General features: G+C 45.8%; 1 protein-coding gene across 2 annotated transcripts in view; it reads left to right on the forward strand.

Moving 5' to 3' along the window:
* The window catches only part of RALGAPB (Ral GTPase activating protein non-catalytic subunit beta), a 66,199-nt gene that overhangs the window by 32,542 nt on the left and 19,423 nt on the right, over positions 1–14,234 (forward strand). The window contains exons 12-19 of one of the 2 annotated variants that reach the window (XM_065849597.2): positions 63–177; positions 382–529; positions 2,881–2,945; positions 3,937–4,069; positions 5,979–6,112; positions 9,302–9,484; positions 11,478–11,629; positions 13,609–13,796. In XM_065849597.2, coding sequence (XP_065705669.2) covers positions 63–177; positions 382–529; positions 2,881–2,945; positions 3,937–4,069; positions 5,979–6,112; positions 9,302–9,484; positions 11,478–11,629; positions 13,609–13,796 — 1,118 coding nt within the window. The remainder of the gene's footprint in view (positions 1–62; positions 178–381; positions 530–2,880; positions 2,946–3,936; positions 4,070–5,978; positions 6,113–9,301; positions 9,485–11,477; positions 11,630–13,608; positions 13,797–14,234) is intronic. The other variant, XM_065849599.2, reaches the window with a different exon arrangement.

The raw sequence follows: 14,234 nt of genomic DNA on the forward strand, positions 1-14,234 counted from the left end.
ACTAAATTTGACTCCAAATTCCCGTGAAAAGTTGATTAACTGTATGACGCTTTGATTTGCAGAGAACTCTCAAAGTTTAAAATCTATGTAAACCCCACAGAGCTAAGAAGAGCTTCGATTCACATCTTACTGTCCTTGTTACCTCTCCCTCATCATTTTGGAACCATAAAGTCTGAGGTAGTAAACTCACCGCTTGTTTCGGGTTTCCGTTTTTGTGTTCCTGGTTGGTTGGGAGTGGGATTTGGTGACCTGTGGTTTGGCTTTGGCGTTGTGTTTGTCTCTCATAGCAAAGCCTGTGGGAGCAATGTGTGCTGTGGCTATCGGCTCTGAAACCGCGCTGCTGTGCTCTCTGATACTGAAGTAAATGTGATTTTCCTTCAGGTTGTCCTGGAAGGGAAATTCAGCAATGATGACAGCTCAACGTATGATAAACCAGTAACCTTCCTCTCCTTGAAGCTGAGGCTTGTGAATATACTTATAGGAGCTCTGCAGACGGAAACAGATCCCAACAACACTCAAATGATACTAGGTTAGTTCAACTTTTTAATTTATGAACTGTGTTATAGAATTGTCTGTCTTAATCTGTCCTGGAATAATATGAGTTATTAGGAAAGTGTTGATTGCAAGTTCCTGGCAGGTTATCATTTGTATAATCATGTTACAAAAGCATCTTGAAAATCTCACTTTTTTGTTAAAGTAATCTCTCTTTTTATGAATGTGGAGTAGTACTAGGAAAGTAAAGTACATTGTAGCAGGAAAGGTCAGTTGTAAGTAGGGATGGAAACAGGAAAAAAAAGAGATTTAATATTAGGAAGGATTTTTGAGTAATGAGGTTCAGGCAGCATTTTAGTTTCTGGCATAGCCTAGAGACAGATACTGGCTGACCAGTGGTCCAGCACGGGCTAAATACGGCTGACATTTGTTTAGCACTGTGTAAATCCTCAGACAAAGGCTTCGGAATAGAGTCTGGAGATGCCTCGTACTTCGGTAACAAGCTGTTCTTTGAGGTGATGAGTGTGTTAAGATTATTCTGAATACTCAGTAAGTGGAAGCCAATAACCTGAATAGTGCATAATCTGTCAAGTAAAATATCTTTTTAGACAAGTAAAAAATGTGCTTGGCTTTTATTCTCCCTTATTTTTCTGTCTTTAGAAGTGCCTTTTTCCACATTATGGTGTTCTTGTCCTTCAGTAATTACAATAGCACTGGCCTTGTGTGTGTTTAAGAGGACACAGACACGCTGGCGCTGGGAGAACGTGCAGGGAAACCAATCCAGGCTGCAGAATTCGGGGAGTTTCCTTGCAGGGGCTGAAATAATTCCCTGACCAGTGGAAGACTAGAGGATGATGTGAAGGAAGGATTATTTGCAGGCAGTGCTGGTGAAGGGGTGCGGATATCCAGGTTTCCAAGTGTGGCCGCAGGGTGACAGGCGGTTAATCCCACCCAAGCATCCTGCACCCTCCTCGGCGAGCTGGGAAGATGCTGTTTCCCATTCCTGTTTCCATGATGGTCCGTACCAGACCATCTCCCCATATTCCTGTTGCTAAACCCCTTTTCCATATGTGACGTTTTGGCTGGAGAGGATTCACAAGTCTCCAGTTAACCAGAGATTCTCACACGTGCCACCAGCTTCTCAACCAAATCCCGGTTCCTAGCTGTTCGCTAAATGTTTGGCAGCGAGAGGTGCGTTTGCCTTCATATAGCAAGTGGTGTTTTCCCAAACATTCCTTGCTGGGCAAGGGAGGGCAGCTGAAAGTTTGAATTCCTGGCACTGTGTCCTTGCTGCTACTTTCCTGGGGTGACACTGGTTCACTGCAGCACCCAGAATGAACCTGCAATTTTAATTAACGGTGTCTTACACTTGGGTGTCGTTGTCTCTCCTGAGACAGAAGAGTTCCCTGCGTGCTGCCTGGGCTGGGGCCATAGGGTTGGCTCCTCCTGCCCTTGGAGCCTCAGCTTTTTCTTTACAGTGTTTTGGGCGCTGCTGGAAAACAAAGCACAGACGGCGAGAGGCTGGGGGTGACTTCCAGGGGGAAACAATTTCACCTCACGTTAGGATTTGGCCTCCTCTCTTAGAAAATTGGTTTTATGTTTTAGCCGCATTAAAATGAAAACAATTTTTAATTTGCTCTGTAAACCTACAGATTATTATACAAAAATTAGCCCTTTTTTTTTTTTTTTTTTGTGGGGCAGGGGCAGGCAGAAATATCTTTATAAAAGTAAAACTCCTCATGTTACCATGGTTTGGGTGTTCTTTTCACTGGCCACGTCAGTATGAGAGCAAGCGCGGTCCCTTGCGCTGGTGTCTTAAGGGCTGAATGGACCAGACGTTATTCACTTGATCTTCCACCGGGTTGTTCTATGTACTGATAGTTCATTAAGACTTGAAAATATGGTTTTGTTTCTAGTCACCAGCTGCCTTTTGGCTTCTAATGGCCAAAGTGGAGAAGGGGCCAAGGCCAGCACTGTGTAACCCTTGAGATGGATCTGGACTACGCAGCTGTCTAACAAATACCGTTATTTTATACGCAGAATCAGTAGATATCAAAAATGTAGCCTGACTTTGTAAATGAGCACAGTCTGATGGGAGACAAGGAACGATTCCAGGCCTTCTGTGAAACCAAAATCCTTATGAACTGGGGAATATTAAAAAACTATGTTCAAAGCATTTTGAAAATAGCTGAAAACGCACTCTCTCGGCTCTCATCTGCTTCACATGGCTAAACCCGAAGCAAATCCTGTTTTATAACACATTTTATAAGAGCTTTTGTAGAACAGGATGGTGATCCTGTCTGTTAGACCTTCAGTGCTTCTTTGCAAATTTTAGCGGTGAATATTCTACCACGGTCCTTAGTTACCTTCTTATATCTGATTCTTCAGGTGCAATGTTAAATATTGTTCAAGATTCAGCACTGTTAGAAGCCATCGGCTGTCAGATGGAAACAGTAAGTGTTTTTTGTTTCTGAAGTTCCCACTTCAGAAAGAATACTCTACTAATATTATCTACTGTAGAGAGGTGCTCAGTCAGCATCTTGACCTTTGATCGTTGTACCCGAGAAGATCCTCTGGTATAGGGAACTCACAGAATCCCAGAATGTCAGGGGTTGAAGGGACCTGGAAAGCTCATCCAGTGCAATCCCCCCATGGAGCAGGAACACCCAGCTGAGGTTCCACAGGAAGGTGTCCAGGCGGGTTTGAATGTCTGCACAGAAGGAGACTCCACAACCTCCCTGGGCAGCCTGGGCCAGGCTCTGCCACCCTCACCATCAAGAAGTTTCTTCTCCTCTTTCAGTGGAACCTCCTGTGTTCCAGTTTGCACCCATTACCCCTTGTCCTGTCACTGGTTGTCACCCAGAAGAGCCTGGCTCCGTCCTCCTGACACTGCCCCTTTCCATATTGATCCCCAGGAATGAGTCCCCCCTCAGTCTCCTCTTCTCCAGCTCCAGAGCCCCAGCTCCCTCAGCCTTTCCTCACACGGGAGATGCTCCACTCCCTTCAGCATCTTGGTGGCTGCGCTGGACTCTCTCCAGCAGTTCCCTGTCCTTTTGGAGCTGAGGGGCCACAACTGGACACAATATTCCAGGTGTGGTCTCCCCAGGGCAGAGCAGAGGGGCAGGAGAACCTCTCTGACCTACTGACCACCCCCTTCTAACCCACCCCAGGTACCATTGGCCTTCCTGGCCACAAGGGCCCAGTGCTGGCTCATGGTCACCCTGCTGTCCCCAGGACCCCCAGGTCCCTTTCCCCTACACTGCTCTCTAATAGGTCATTCCCCAACTTACACTGGAACCTGGGGTTGTTCCTGCCCAGATACAACCCCAGGTTGTATCTATATCCCTTGTTATATTTCATTAAATTTTTCCCTGCCCAACTCTCCAGCCTGTCCAGGTCTCACAAAAACAGTCTCATCGCTCAAAACTGACTTTGAATTTGCAGAACGGTGGTGAAAATAACCTGTTCAAAAGCCACAGCCGCACTAACAGTGGCATCAGCACCGCGAGTGGGGGCAGCACGGAGCCCACAACGCCCGACAGCGAGAGGCCGGCACAAGCGCTTCTGAGGGACTATGGTAAGGACAGTGCTTCTGAAAAAACCCCCACGATGTGCCAGGGTGACGTCTTGCGCGTTTCTTCTGTTCAGTTCTGGCTAACACGCTAATTAATGTGTGTGGAGGTCTGAACCCGGGGTGCGTAGCCCCTTTGTTCATTGCCTTTGTGCTCACGCACGCCCTGTAGGTGATTGGTTGGTTTTTAATCCTACTAAAGGACTCTGTTAACATTTTAAAAATAAGAATGTAAAAGGTGTTTGCAAACTTCTTTACTTTAGCTTATGTCTTCAAGACACTTGGTTTTCATGAACAATAGCGGGATAAATGTGCACTAAGTGGGGATTAATTGCTTCATTCATTTTGGTAGCATTCCAAATGCTTACGTGACTTCTGCAGCACCTTTTCCTAAACTATATTTAAAGAGCGTTTGAGGGATTCCTGGTTTTGCAGAGCAAGTAAGCAGAATGCTTGTGATGTGGCATTTGTTACTACAAGATAATTTAGTAATTAACTTTAGTTTGCTATGTCTTGTACTGTGTCTTTGTAATAAAATCCGTGTTCTTCTAAATCTGTGTGTGGGAAACCAGCCAGATGTCGAGATCCTGGAATTTACTGACTCCTTTGGCCTTCATCAGTTTAACTGATCTTGGCCAGGTGAATATGAGAACACGTCACCTTTGTCATGTTGTAGCCTGGGTTGACAACTCTGTTCTCGCCAACCAAAACTGTGGGGACTTTTTCTCTACTTCTTTAACTAAGGAGAGGCTGGAGATTATCAGGGAAGATTTTAGTGTATTCTAGTGACTCACATAAGCATGTTGTTGGTTACCCTACAGGGTTTGTTTGAAAATATTAAAATATTAGGTTGAAGCACACCATCTGAATTGTTTTAATTCATATGAGTTTTCATTGACAAGTGCTTGCAAAAATATTCATTTGTAAGGTTAAAAAAATCATCTTTTAAATATTTGACGTATTGAGTCTTTGAACCATGGCATGACTTGAAAGGTATTTTTGTGATGTATTAATTTTATTGGATTCTTTAAATTTCCTATGCACAGAAGGTAAGGCTGGAAGAAATTTATGAAAAGAATTCATGTGTTTCTGCTGGATGCTTCAAACAAGAAAGAATTGGAAAAAGATGGGCTGTTTTTACTCTTTAACTGCAGCAGACAGTTGAATGCTACTAGTGTAACACTGACCTTAGTTCTCGAGTGTTAAACATGAAGATTGAAGTTTTGGAAGGATATACCTGAGCTGTCATGGTTCTCGTGGCTCTATAACCAGTCATTTAGCAGTTTTCATTTTTGGAATTAATTTGCCTACTTAACAAGTGTGAATAGTATTTGTGTTCCTAGTGTTTTGAAATGAGAACAACTGATACTAAAACACTTTCTGTTTGTAATTTTGAGCTAGAGGCTCAGAGAAATTAAAGGTCTGGAAATAATTGCGTCTTTTTTTTTCTCCAGACCTGATTCTTTAATTATCTACATTTACCTAACTAGTACAACTTGTGATAAACAGTGGATTTAGAAAGGATGAGTAACTTCTGGCATGGATATCTGAAGTTACACAAGCTCTATTAGTTCGTTACTGATGCCTAAATATACAAGTACTAATGTTTAATATACATTTTCAATGCCGAAGTTTTTCTGAGCGTACAAGACTTAACAGCAATTGAAGTACAATAGCAAGAGCTGGGATTGTCCAAAATGTCTTTTAAAAAGATAAGCTAGCCTGAATGTATTTGTGAGATGTCTGGTGGTGTCTATAAGGGAGTTAGCCAGCCCAATCTGTAGATTCGGGGTTGTCTATGGTTTGATTTAACGTGTGTATTGTGGCTGCTTTGCCTTGTGCCTGTGCTTTGCCTCTTGTCACTAACGCGTGGTTGTTTTCCCTCCCTGCGGTGCGGTGTGGGGTTATATTCTAGCTCTTCATACAGATACAGCTGCCGGGCTGCTGATCCGCAGCATCCACCTGGTCACCCAGAGACTCAACTCGCAGTGGAGACAGGACATGAGCATCTCTCTGGCCGCGCTGGAGCTTCTGTCCGGACTGGCCAAGGTGAGAGGTGACAGTTTGTGTGCTCTGGCCTTTTCTTCAAGGGTGGTCATAGTCCTGGTTGGGTGAAAGTCATGCCAGCGAGCAGGTGGCTGTATCTGGGTTTGTACTTTTATACTCCAGCATCCTCGTGTAAATGCTCTGTGGCTCCTGTGACATGGGCCCTGTCACTGGCTGTTGGCTCCACATAAAGCTCAGGGTGGTTTGTTCAGAGACACGTGGCTCTGTTACAGGATCCCAGAATGTCAGGGGTTGGAAGGGACCTGGAAAGCTCATCCAGTGCAATCCCCCCGTGGAGCAGGAACACCCAGCTGAGGTTCCACAGGAAGGGGTCCAGGCGGGTTTGAATGTCTGCAGAGAAGGAGACTCCACAACCTCCCTGGGCAGCCTGGGCCAGGCTCTGCCACCCTCACCAGGAAGAAGGTTCTTCTCAAATTTGAGTGGAACCTCCTGTGTTCCAGTTTGCATCCATTGCCCCTTGTCCTGTCACTGGTTGTCACTGAGAAGAGCCTGGCTCCATCCTCCTGACACTCCCCCTTTCCATATTGATCCCCATGAATGAGTCCCCCCTCAGTCTCCTCTTCTCCAGCTCCAGAGCCCCAGCTCCCTCAGCCTTTCCTCACACGGGAGATGCTCCACTCCCTTCAGCATCTTGGTGGCTGCACTGAACTCTCTCTGCTCTTGTTGCACTAGGCAGGTGGCTCCTGCCTTTTCTCATGGATTCCCATCTGTTCTGGGCTTCTGGTTTTGCACTGCAGGCGATCCATCTGCCATGTGAGGTTGCAGAGTTGAGGAGAAACTTGGCACTAAGCTTCCAGTGGCAGCGCAGGGGCCTGGGCCGTTGGATTTCAAGCCCATGTGAACCATTTCTCAGAGCTTTGCTGTGCTGGTTTGTTTGGTGTGGAATAAGGCTTAAAACCAAGAGATTTTCCTGCTCTTAGTTGGCAGATTGCAAATACGCCAGGGTATTAAACTACTTAATTGCCCTTTTTCCAAGGGTTGTGCTTGATTTTCCCCTTCCATCTCATATTGGAAATAGCTTTTTGAGCTTAGAAAATCATAGTGTATTTCTAATATGAAGGCGTTACTTCTTCAGAGCTTATCTTGATTCAGCAGCTGAACTCAAAGCTACTAGATGGGGAAGGGCTTTTTTTGTTGAGAAATAAAATGCCCTTTTCTGCTTAAGGCCTCTTGTCCCCAAGCTGCATTTCATGATTTTCTTAAGCAAAAGTCCCGTGTATTTACAGCAGCCACCATGACCTGGAATGACCGTTGAGCATTTCCCGTCACATTCCCCCAGGACCTTGACAGATCTCTCTGAAACGTGTGTGTCTCAGGCATTTTTTAGGGCGTTGAGTCAGCACAGAGCCGTGTTGAGCTGGGCGCTTATTTATTTATTACTGCAGCAGCATGAACTGGAGGAGGCGTTTGAAAGTGTTGTGTGATGAGTTAACGTATGGTTATTGCATCTTACAGAATGTCGTACGGAACCAGGGGTTCCTGCAGCTTATGTGGTTAAGCCAGGGGTTGGTGGGTTGGTTGGGGTTTTGTGGCTTTTTTGTGTTTGGTTGGTTGGTTTTTTTGCTCTTGACTTGCAATGAGACAGGAAGGAGAAAATATATTATCTTTTCAAATGCCTACCTAGGTTAATATTAAATATCATCATCTTAGTATATTCTCATGCAACTGAAGTAATTCTTCCTCTGGGGTATCTTGGATATCTTTTTCCTTCCTAACAAAGAGGGTAGGAAGAGATCACCTCTTGCTGCAGAGCGGTGAGTGGAGAACCGATTCTGCTTTCACCTTTGGAGGTGACAGGTCCCAAAGCCCTTCCCAGCTCAGGGGCTGCCCTGCTTCAGCACCAGCATTTACCAAGTCCCGTTTACCAGTGGGACTTGGTAAACTGGAAAATCCTGTTTCCTGCAAGAGTGCTGGTTCACCAACCTGCTTTTCGTAGGCTCATCTGGAGGGGACTCTGCTGTAGATCTTACGCTTCTGAAGGTAACGCTACCTTCACCCCCCTTTTTGGAGAACAGCTGCTGGTGGCACCAGCAAGACCAACCACTGTCATACTGGGATAAGGGTGCACCCTCATGAGTAAAGCTTTATATGGCATGGGCAGAGGAGGAAAACTGACTGTTCCTGTGCAAAGTCACAGGCTGGGAAGAAAACAGAAGAGAAATTCAGTTCTTTAGTTTTATAATGTAGGTCCTCATGTCTCTGTACCAGGCTCTTCACTCGGCCTCTGCTCTGAGCCTGGTGCCCTGAAGCCCTGAGTTGGGAGAGAAGCTGAGGCGGTTTTGCAATGAGTCCTGGCGGGGGTTATGGGGGTTTTTGCTGGTTTTTGTTTGAGGATGAGTTTTCTGTCCCTTTTTCACTGGTGAAAGTTCCTGTGCTGATGAAATATAGGGCAACAAAGATGCTGAAGGGAGTGGAGCATCTCCCGTGTGAGGAAAGGCTGAGGGAGCTGGGGCTCTGGAGCTGGAGAAGAGGAGACTGAGGGGGGACTCATTCCTGGGCAAGGGGCAATGGGTGCAAACTGGAACACAGGAGGTTCCACTGAAAGAGGAGAAGAAACTTCTTGATGGTGAGGGTGGCAGAGCCTGGCCCAGGCTGCCCAGGGAGGTTGTGGAGTCTCCTTCTCTGCAGACATTCAAACCCGCCTGGACCCCTTCCTGTGGAACCTCAGCTGGGTGTTCCTGCTCCATGGGGGGATTGCACCGGATGAGCTTTCCAGGTCCCTTCCAACTCCTGACATTCTGGGATTCTGTGAAATATGCATAGTGGAAAGTTATGTGAGCAGAATGAAGCCCCGTGGAATGGAGACTCAGCAGTGAGGGATTCTCAGAGGTACAGAATGGGTTGGTAGGGCTGAAGGAGAGAGGTATTTACTCAAAATAAGTTTCAAATACTGATTTATTCAGCACTTAGTTTCTTACCCAACTATATTGGTACCACTCTTGCTCTTGGAAACCAAACCATGCAACGTAGTGGCACCTCAATGCGGTGATTCTTCCCTTAAAGTTTCAATACCCATCACTGTTAAATACTTTTACCCACAGCTTTGAAGCTGTAATCCTAAAAGCACTCAGCCATTTATTCCTATTTCTTAAAACTGCGTTGAAAAATGCTTTTTCAAACTGTTTCTTCTCTGGAAGATTCCTGTGGAGCTCTCTTGTTTGCTGTGCGCAGGTGAAGGTGGTGGTGGACTCCTCGGATCGCAAGAGAGCCATCAGCTCCGTGTGCAGCTACATCGTGTACCAGTGCAGCCGCCCGGCCCCGCTGCACTCCCGCGACCTGCACTCCATGATCGTTGCCGCCTTCCAGTGCCTCTGCGTCTGGCTCACCGAGCACCCCGACATGCTGGACGAGAAGGTCGGCGTCTGCCCGATAGATTGTGGTGCTTTTTGTGCCCAACCTGTCCTTGATGCAGTTGGTTAGTTCTCAAAAGTTTATAGGAAGTTCAAAACCGGGCTCCATGCAAAGTAGTTTTGAATTTTGATTTCTACTCTTTATTCGCCAAGAACACTTTTGGCTTTAAAATGGCCTTTCATGCTGCTAAGAATGTCTCAATCTTTCTTTTTGCTTTGTGAAACTGGAAAAAGGAGAAAACCAGAAAAAAAACCCAAGAAATTGAAAAGAGAAATATGGGAACTAATGGCCTATGTATATTATAGTTAGCCAAAAGTAATGTCTCTTCTTATTCCTCAGCTCTTACCTGACTAAAACATTTCCTAGACGTAACAGAATTCCTTTGATGCAAATATCTTTATAATCGCAGCGTTTCACCAAGAAACCAGAGCTCTAGAAACCGAGCAAGGCTCAGTTCAGTAGCTGAGCCCAAGATGGAGTTTGCCGGGAAGCTTGAACAGCGCAGGAAGTGAGAGATGCGTGTTTCCAACAGCCTTCTGTGCTCTGTTCAACACCCGAACACAGTGCTTCTCTTCATTGTTGGCCTCCTGGAGACAGCTCAGAGATCTTTCCCTATTTTGATATACAATGCATATTAATATATATTATAGAATATTTTAACATAGTTTTATATAGAACATGTTTTCAATATCTGTATATTTTGTTTATGTCTTTTCGATGGCGTAGATAAAAATATGTGTATTTTTTAAAACGCAAATTGCAAACCCTCAGTGTGGACTTTCAGTAAAGGTGCTTTCTGCGTGCACTTTGGGGCGCGGGCGTGGCAGCAGGTGACCAGGACAAGGTGCTTTCCCTGGATGTGGCACCGCATGGCTTTACTCAGTTCCATAATGCTTTATTTCCTTCCGTTAGTTTCTTTTATTTTGACTATCACTGCATGTCGAGATAGTGTTGCACGCTGTGTGTAGTGCATACTGGACACTTAGTAGCTCATTCCAAGTTGTGATAGCCAGCTGGGAACCTTTCAGTGCATTCACAGGTATGAGAATTGCAATTTTCCAGGGGTGTCACCTTATATTTGCTTTGAATTTCAGCTGCTGTTTCAGTAGCCAGTGCTGTGAACTCCTGTAATTCTTCACAGTTGGTGTTTGCATCTCAACTTTAATCTTCCTCTTCACCAATTTTCTGCGTCAGTTCTGAATATAAGGAAGGACACAGGCCAAGGTGTAGAACCCTGCCTGGTGTCTGGTGGTAAAAACCAACCCCTTGTGCTCCAATTTTAGCCAGTTATTTATTCATGAGAACGCTTTCCTTGTTCTTCTATAGCTCAAGCGTAAGATTTGAACCTTTGCTATTGCAATCCAGATATTTTCAGCAAATGGTTTAGTGAGGAGCAACACTTGTGAGTCACAGCTGCAGCTGTGCTGAGCGCTGGCCTCTCCTGGAACAGATCTGCTGTTGCTGTGTGCTTTTAGAATTACCATTATTGTTTCTCTTGATGAAGTAGATACCATGATATATTTTACTTCTGGCAGCTGTTGGCAAGCAAAAGATTTGGAAAAGGATTCCTTGAGATTTTCCAGATGAGTTCATTCTTAATGCGCTTAATTAAAAGTTCTGCAGAGAGTCTCAGAATTGCATTTACCATCTCTTTAAATATGTTTGGTTTTCAGTTGCATTCTCAGTCCTCTTGGCAATTTTGTACATATGTAATCATATGTAATGGAATATGCAGTCTGTATGTATTTATTCAGAGCACTTTGGACCATTAGAATACAAACATAAGTAGACATCTGTAGATGAAGAAAATATTGCTCCTACAGCAAACGTGATCTTGTTCTAACACTGTCTATTAGAATGATCTTCTGCATTTATTTCCGAGCTCATATTACCAGCAGTCCTTTGTTTCAATCCATGGTGTATCACTCTCCAGCTGAGGTCTTGAAGACATTTATCAAAGTGCTTCTGCTTTAAGGTGGTTCCTCTTGTGTTTTAGGATTGTTTGAAAGAGGTGCTGGAGATTGTGGAGCTGGGCATTTCGGGAAGTAAATCCAAGAACAGCGAACAGGAGGTGAAGTACAAAGGAGATAAGGAGCCCAACCCTGCATCCATGAGAGTGAAGGATGCTGCTGAAGCTACCCTAACATGGTATGGGATTTGTCAGAGTGCGTTAACTGCTTGGCATTGCCTTGTCTGAGCGTTTTAATTAGGGGTTCCCAGCTGGTGAGATCTCTGTGCTGTAGCAAGAGCATTTGAAAAGTCAGCCAGAGGCTCCCTGCGTTGTGCCCGTTGGGCAGGGTTGCTGTGTGCTCTGCCTGAGCTGCCTCCCCCTGCTGTCCCAGGTGTTCACAGATCACAGGGTGCCAGGGGTTGGAAGGGACCTGGAAAGCTCATCCAGTGCAATCCCCCCATGGAGCAGGAACACCCAGCTGAGGTTCCACAGGAAGGGGTCCAGGCGGGTTTGAACGTCTGCAGAGAAGGAGACTCCACAACCTCCCTGGGCAGCCTGGGCCAGGCTCTGCCACCCTCACCAGGAAGAAGGTTCTTCTCAAATTTGAGTGGAACCTCCTGTGTTCCAGTTTGCACCCATTGCCCCTTGTCCTGTCACTGTTGTCACCCAGAAGAGCCTGGCTCCATCCTCCTGACACTGCCCCTTTCCATATTGATCCCCAGGAATGAGTCCCCCCTCAGTCTCCTCTTCTCCAGCTCCAGAGCCCCAGCTCCCTCAGCCTTTCCTCACACGGGAGATGCTCCACTGTGATTGCATTGTCCCCCCACCAGCATCTTCCCTGGGGAGCACAGCCCAGCGCTCTGCAGCCCCGCTGCTCTGCTCTGAGCCCCCTGCACACAGCAGCTCCCTCCCGCTGCCCCTTGACCTGCTCATCCTGTCTCTTCATTCCCCCGATCCTCAGCCCCACAGGTTGTCCCATCCCCGCCTTGCTGGGGGGACCGATAGTCGCCGTCTCCCGTGTGGTGCAGCAGGGAGAAGCTGCTGCAGGATGGGGTGTTGTTCTGCCCACAGCGTTGGGTTTGCTTAACATATTGGAGAGGTTCTGCAGGAAATGCAGTAACAGATAATGTGTGGGTTGGGAGGGGAAACAGGGAGGAAAATGGAGATTTGCTCCAGAGAAGCTGCAGAGCACTGTTTATAGATGAACAGCATGGTGGTAGACAGGACAGATTGAGGATGGGCAGGATAAATATGTTTTGCAAAAGGCAGTAGCTGCTTTCTTTTTTGCTCTGCTTTACAATAAAATCGTTATAATCTTTACCGTTAGTAAAAACAACTGTGTGATTTCCAGGGTGAAAACAACTACTTGTTGGAACTTTTGGACAAACCTTTTTTGTTGCCTAAAAGTGCCTGTTTTCATTTAGAGAGATGAAATTATCTGTTCTCAGGGTAAAGCGGAAAAGTGTGTGAGGAGGACTTCAACCCTTATTTGTGATCTGGATGGTGGTGTTTAGGGTGAAGTCCCGAGTTAGATTGTGTGATCTTCACTCTGACACAGGACAAGTCTCATTGTTTCCTGCCATAGAAAAGTTCAGTTTCTAATAGTATTGGGTGGATCCCGTACAATGTGGGATGATCTAAATCGGTACGTGCAGGAGCCCCCCGAGGCCGTGGCTCCGAGCAGGTTGGTGCTGTTGGGCCACCCCTGGAGTTCTCCCAGTTCCCATCCATGGTGGTCACGCTGCTCTGACCCTGGGTCTGTCTTAAATGGTTTTAAGTTACCGTAATCTGTGCTTGGAGAACATAAGGACAATCATAACCAGCGCATCTGCCGTGTCTGCTTTGCTTGCTGATAGAAGAGTGGGCTAAAACTATGGGTGATTATCTCCAGTCATCCATAATCTTACAAGAATGAACATTAAAAAAGCTGTGGAAGGGTACAGATTTTCATGCTTTAAAGCATCTATATATCTTTATGTATCATTCTGTAGACAGAGTGCTCTTCTTTGTAGGTTTTCATGTCTGTTATTCTGGAGTTACTGGTTTTAACACAAACTGCTGGTAGGGTAACTGCTACATCAAGACAGAAATGAAGAGCATGAGTGAAGGTCTGTGCTAGGGTGGAACAGTTTGTCTTCTTAACCTGTCCTAACTCCAACGTTTTTCTCACTTGCAGTATTATGCAGTTGCTTGGAGCATTTCCCTCTCCCAGTGGCCCCGCGTCTCCTTGCAGCTTGGTGAACGAAACCACGTTAATTAAATACTCTCGTCTACCTACCATAAACAAGCATAGCTTCCGTTACTTCGTTTTGGATAACAGCGTCATCCTGGCGATGTTGGAGCAGCCTCTAGGGAATGAGCAGAGTAAGTTCATACTTCTCAATTCCTTCTTCCTCTGGTTAGAAAGATAAATATAAATGATTTGAAAAGAAGAACTGTAGAGGTGTGATGATCCCTCTTCTGAGGTGGCTGATATCAGTGGCCTTTTCAGTCTCAAGACTGCAGTGTTAAAACCCTCATTGTGCAGGTTAAAGCAGCTCAGGAGCCTGCAGCTGACCCTCCTGGTGTGAACAAGGTCAGCACGGAATTCAGACCAGGACAGCACAGCCTGACATTGTCTGAGGAGGCCTCAAAAACCTGTGAGGGCAGCTGCTGTGTCCCTGCTCCTTGCAGGGAAAAACTTGCCACGATATGAAGTCAGAACCTTCCCCTGTCTTAGCTTGGCCATTATCTCTTGTCCTTCCGCTGTTGTGTCTGTTATTGTGTGGGACCTTTACAGAAGGTCGTGGAAGGATCATGCAA

This window comes from Patagioenas fasciata, chromosome 16, assembly GCF_037038585.1.
Source record: "Patagioenas fasciata isolate bPatFas1 chromosome 16, bPatFas1.hap1, whole genome shotgun sequence".
NCBI lineage: Eukaryota > Metazoa > Chordata > Aves > Columbiformes > Columbidae > Patagioenas > Patagioenas fasciata.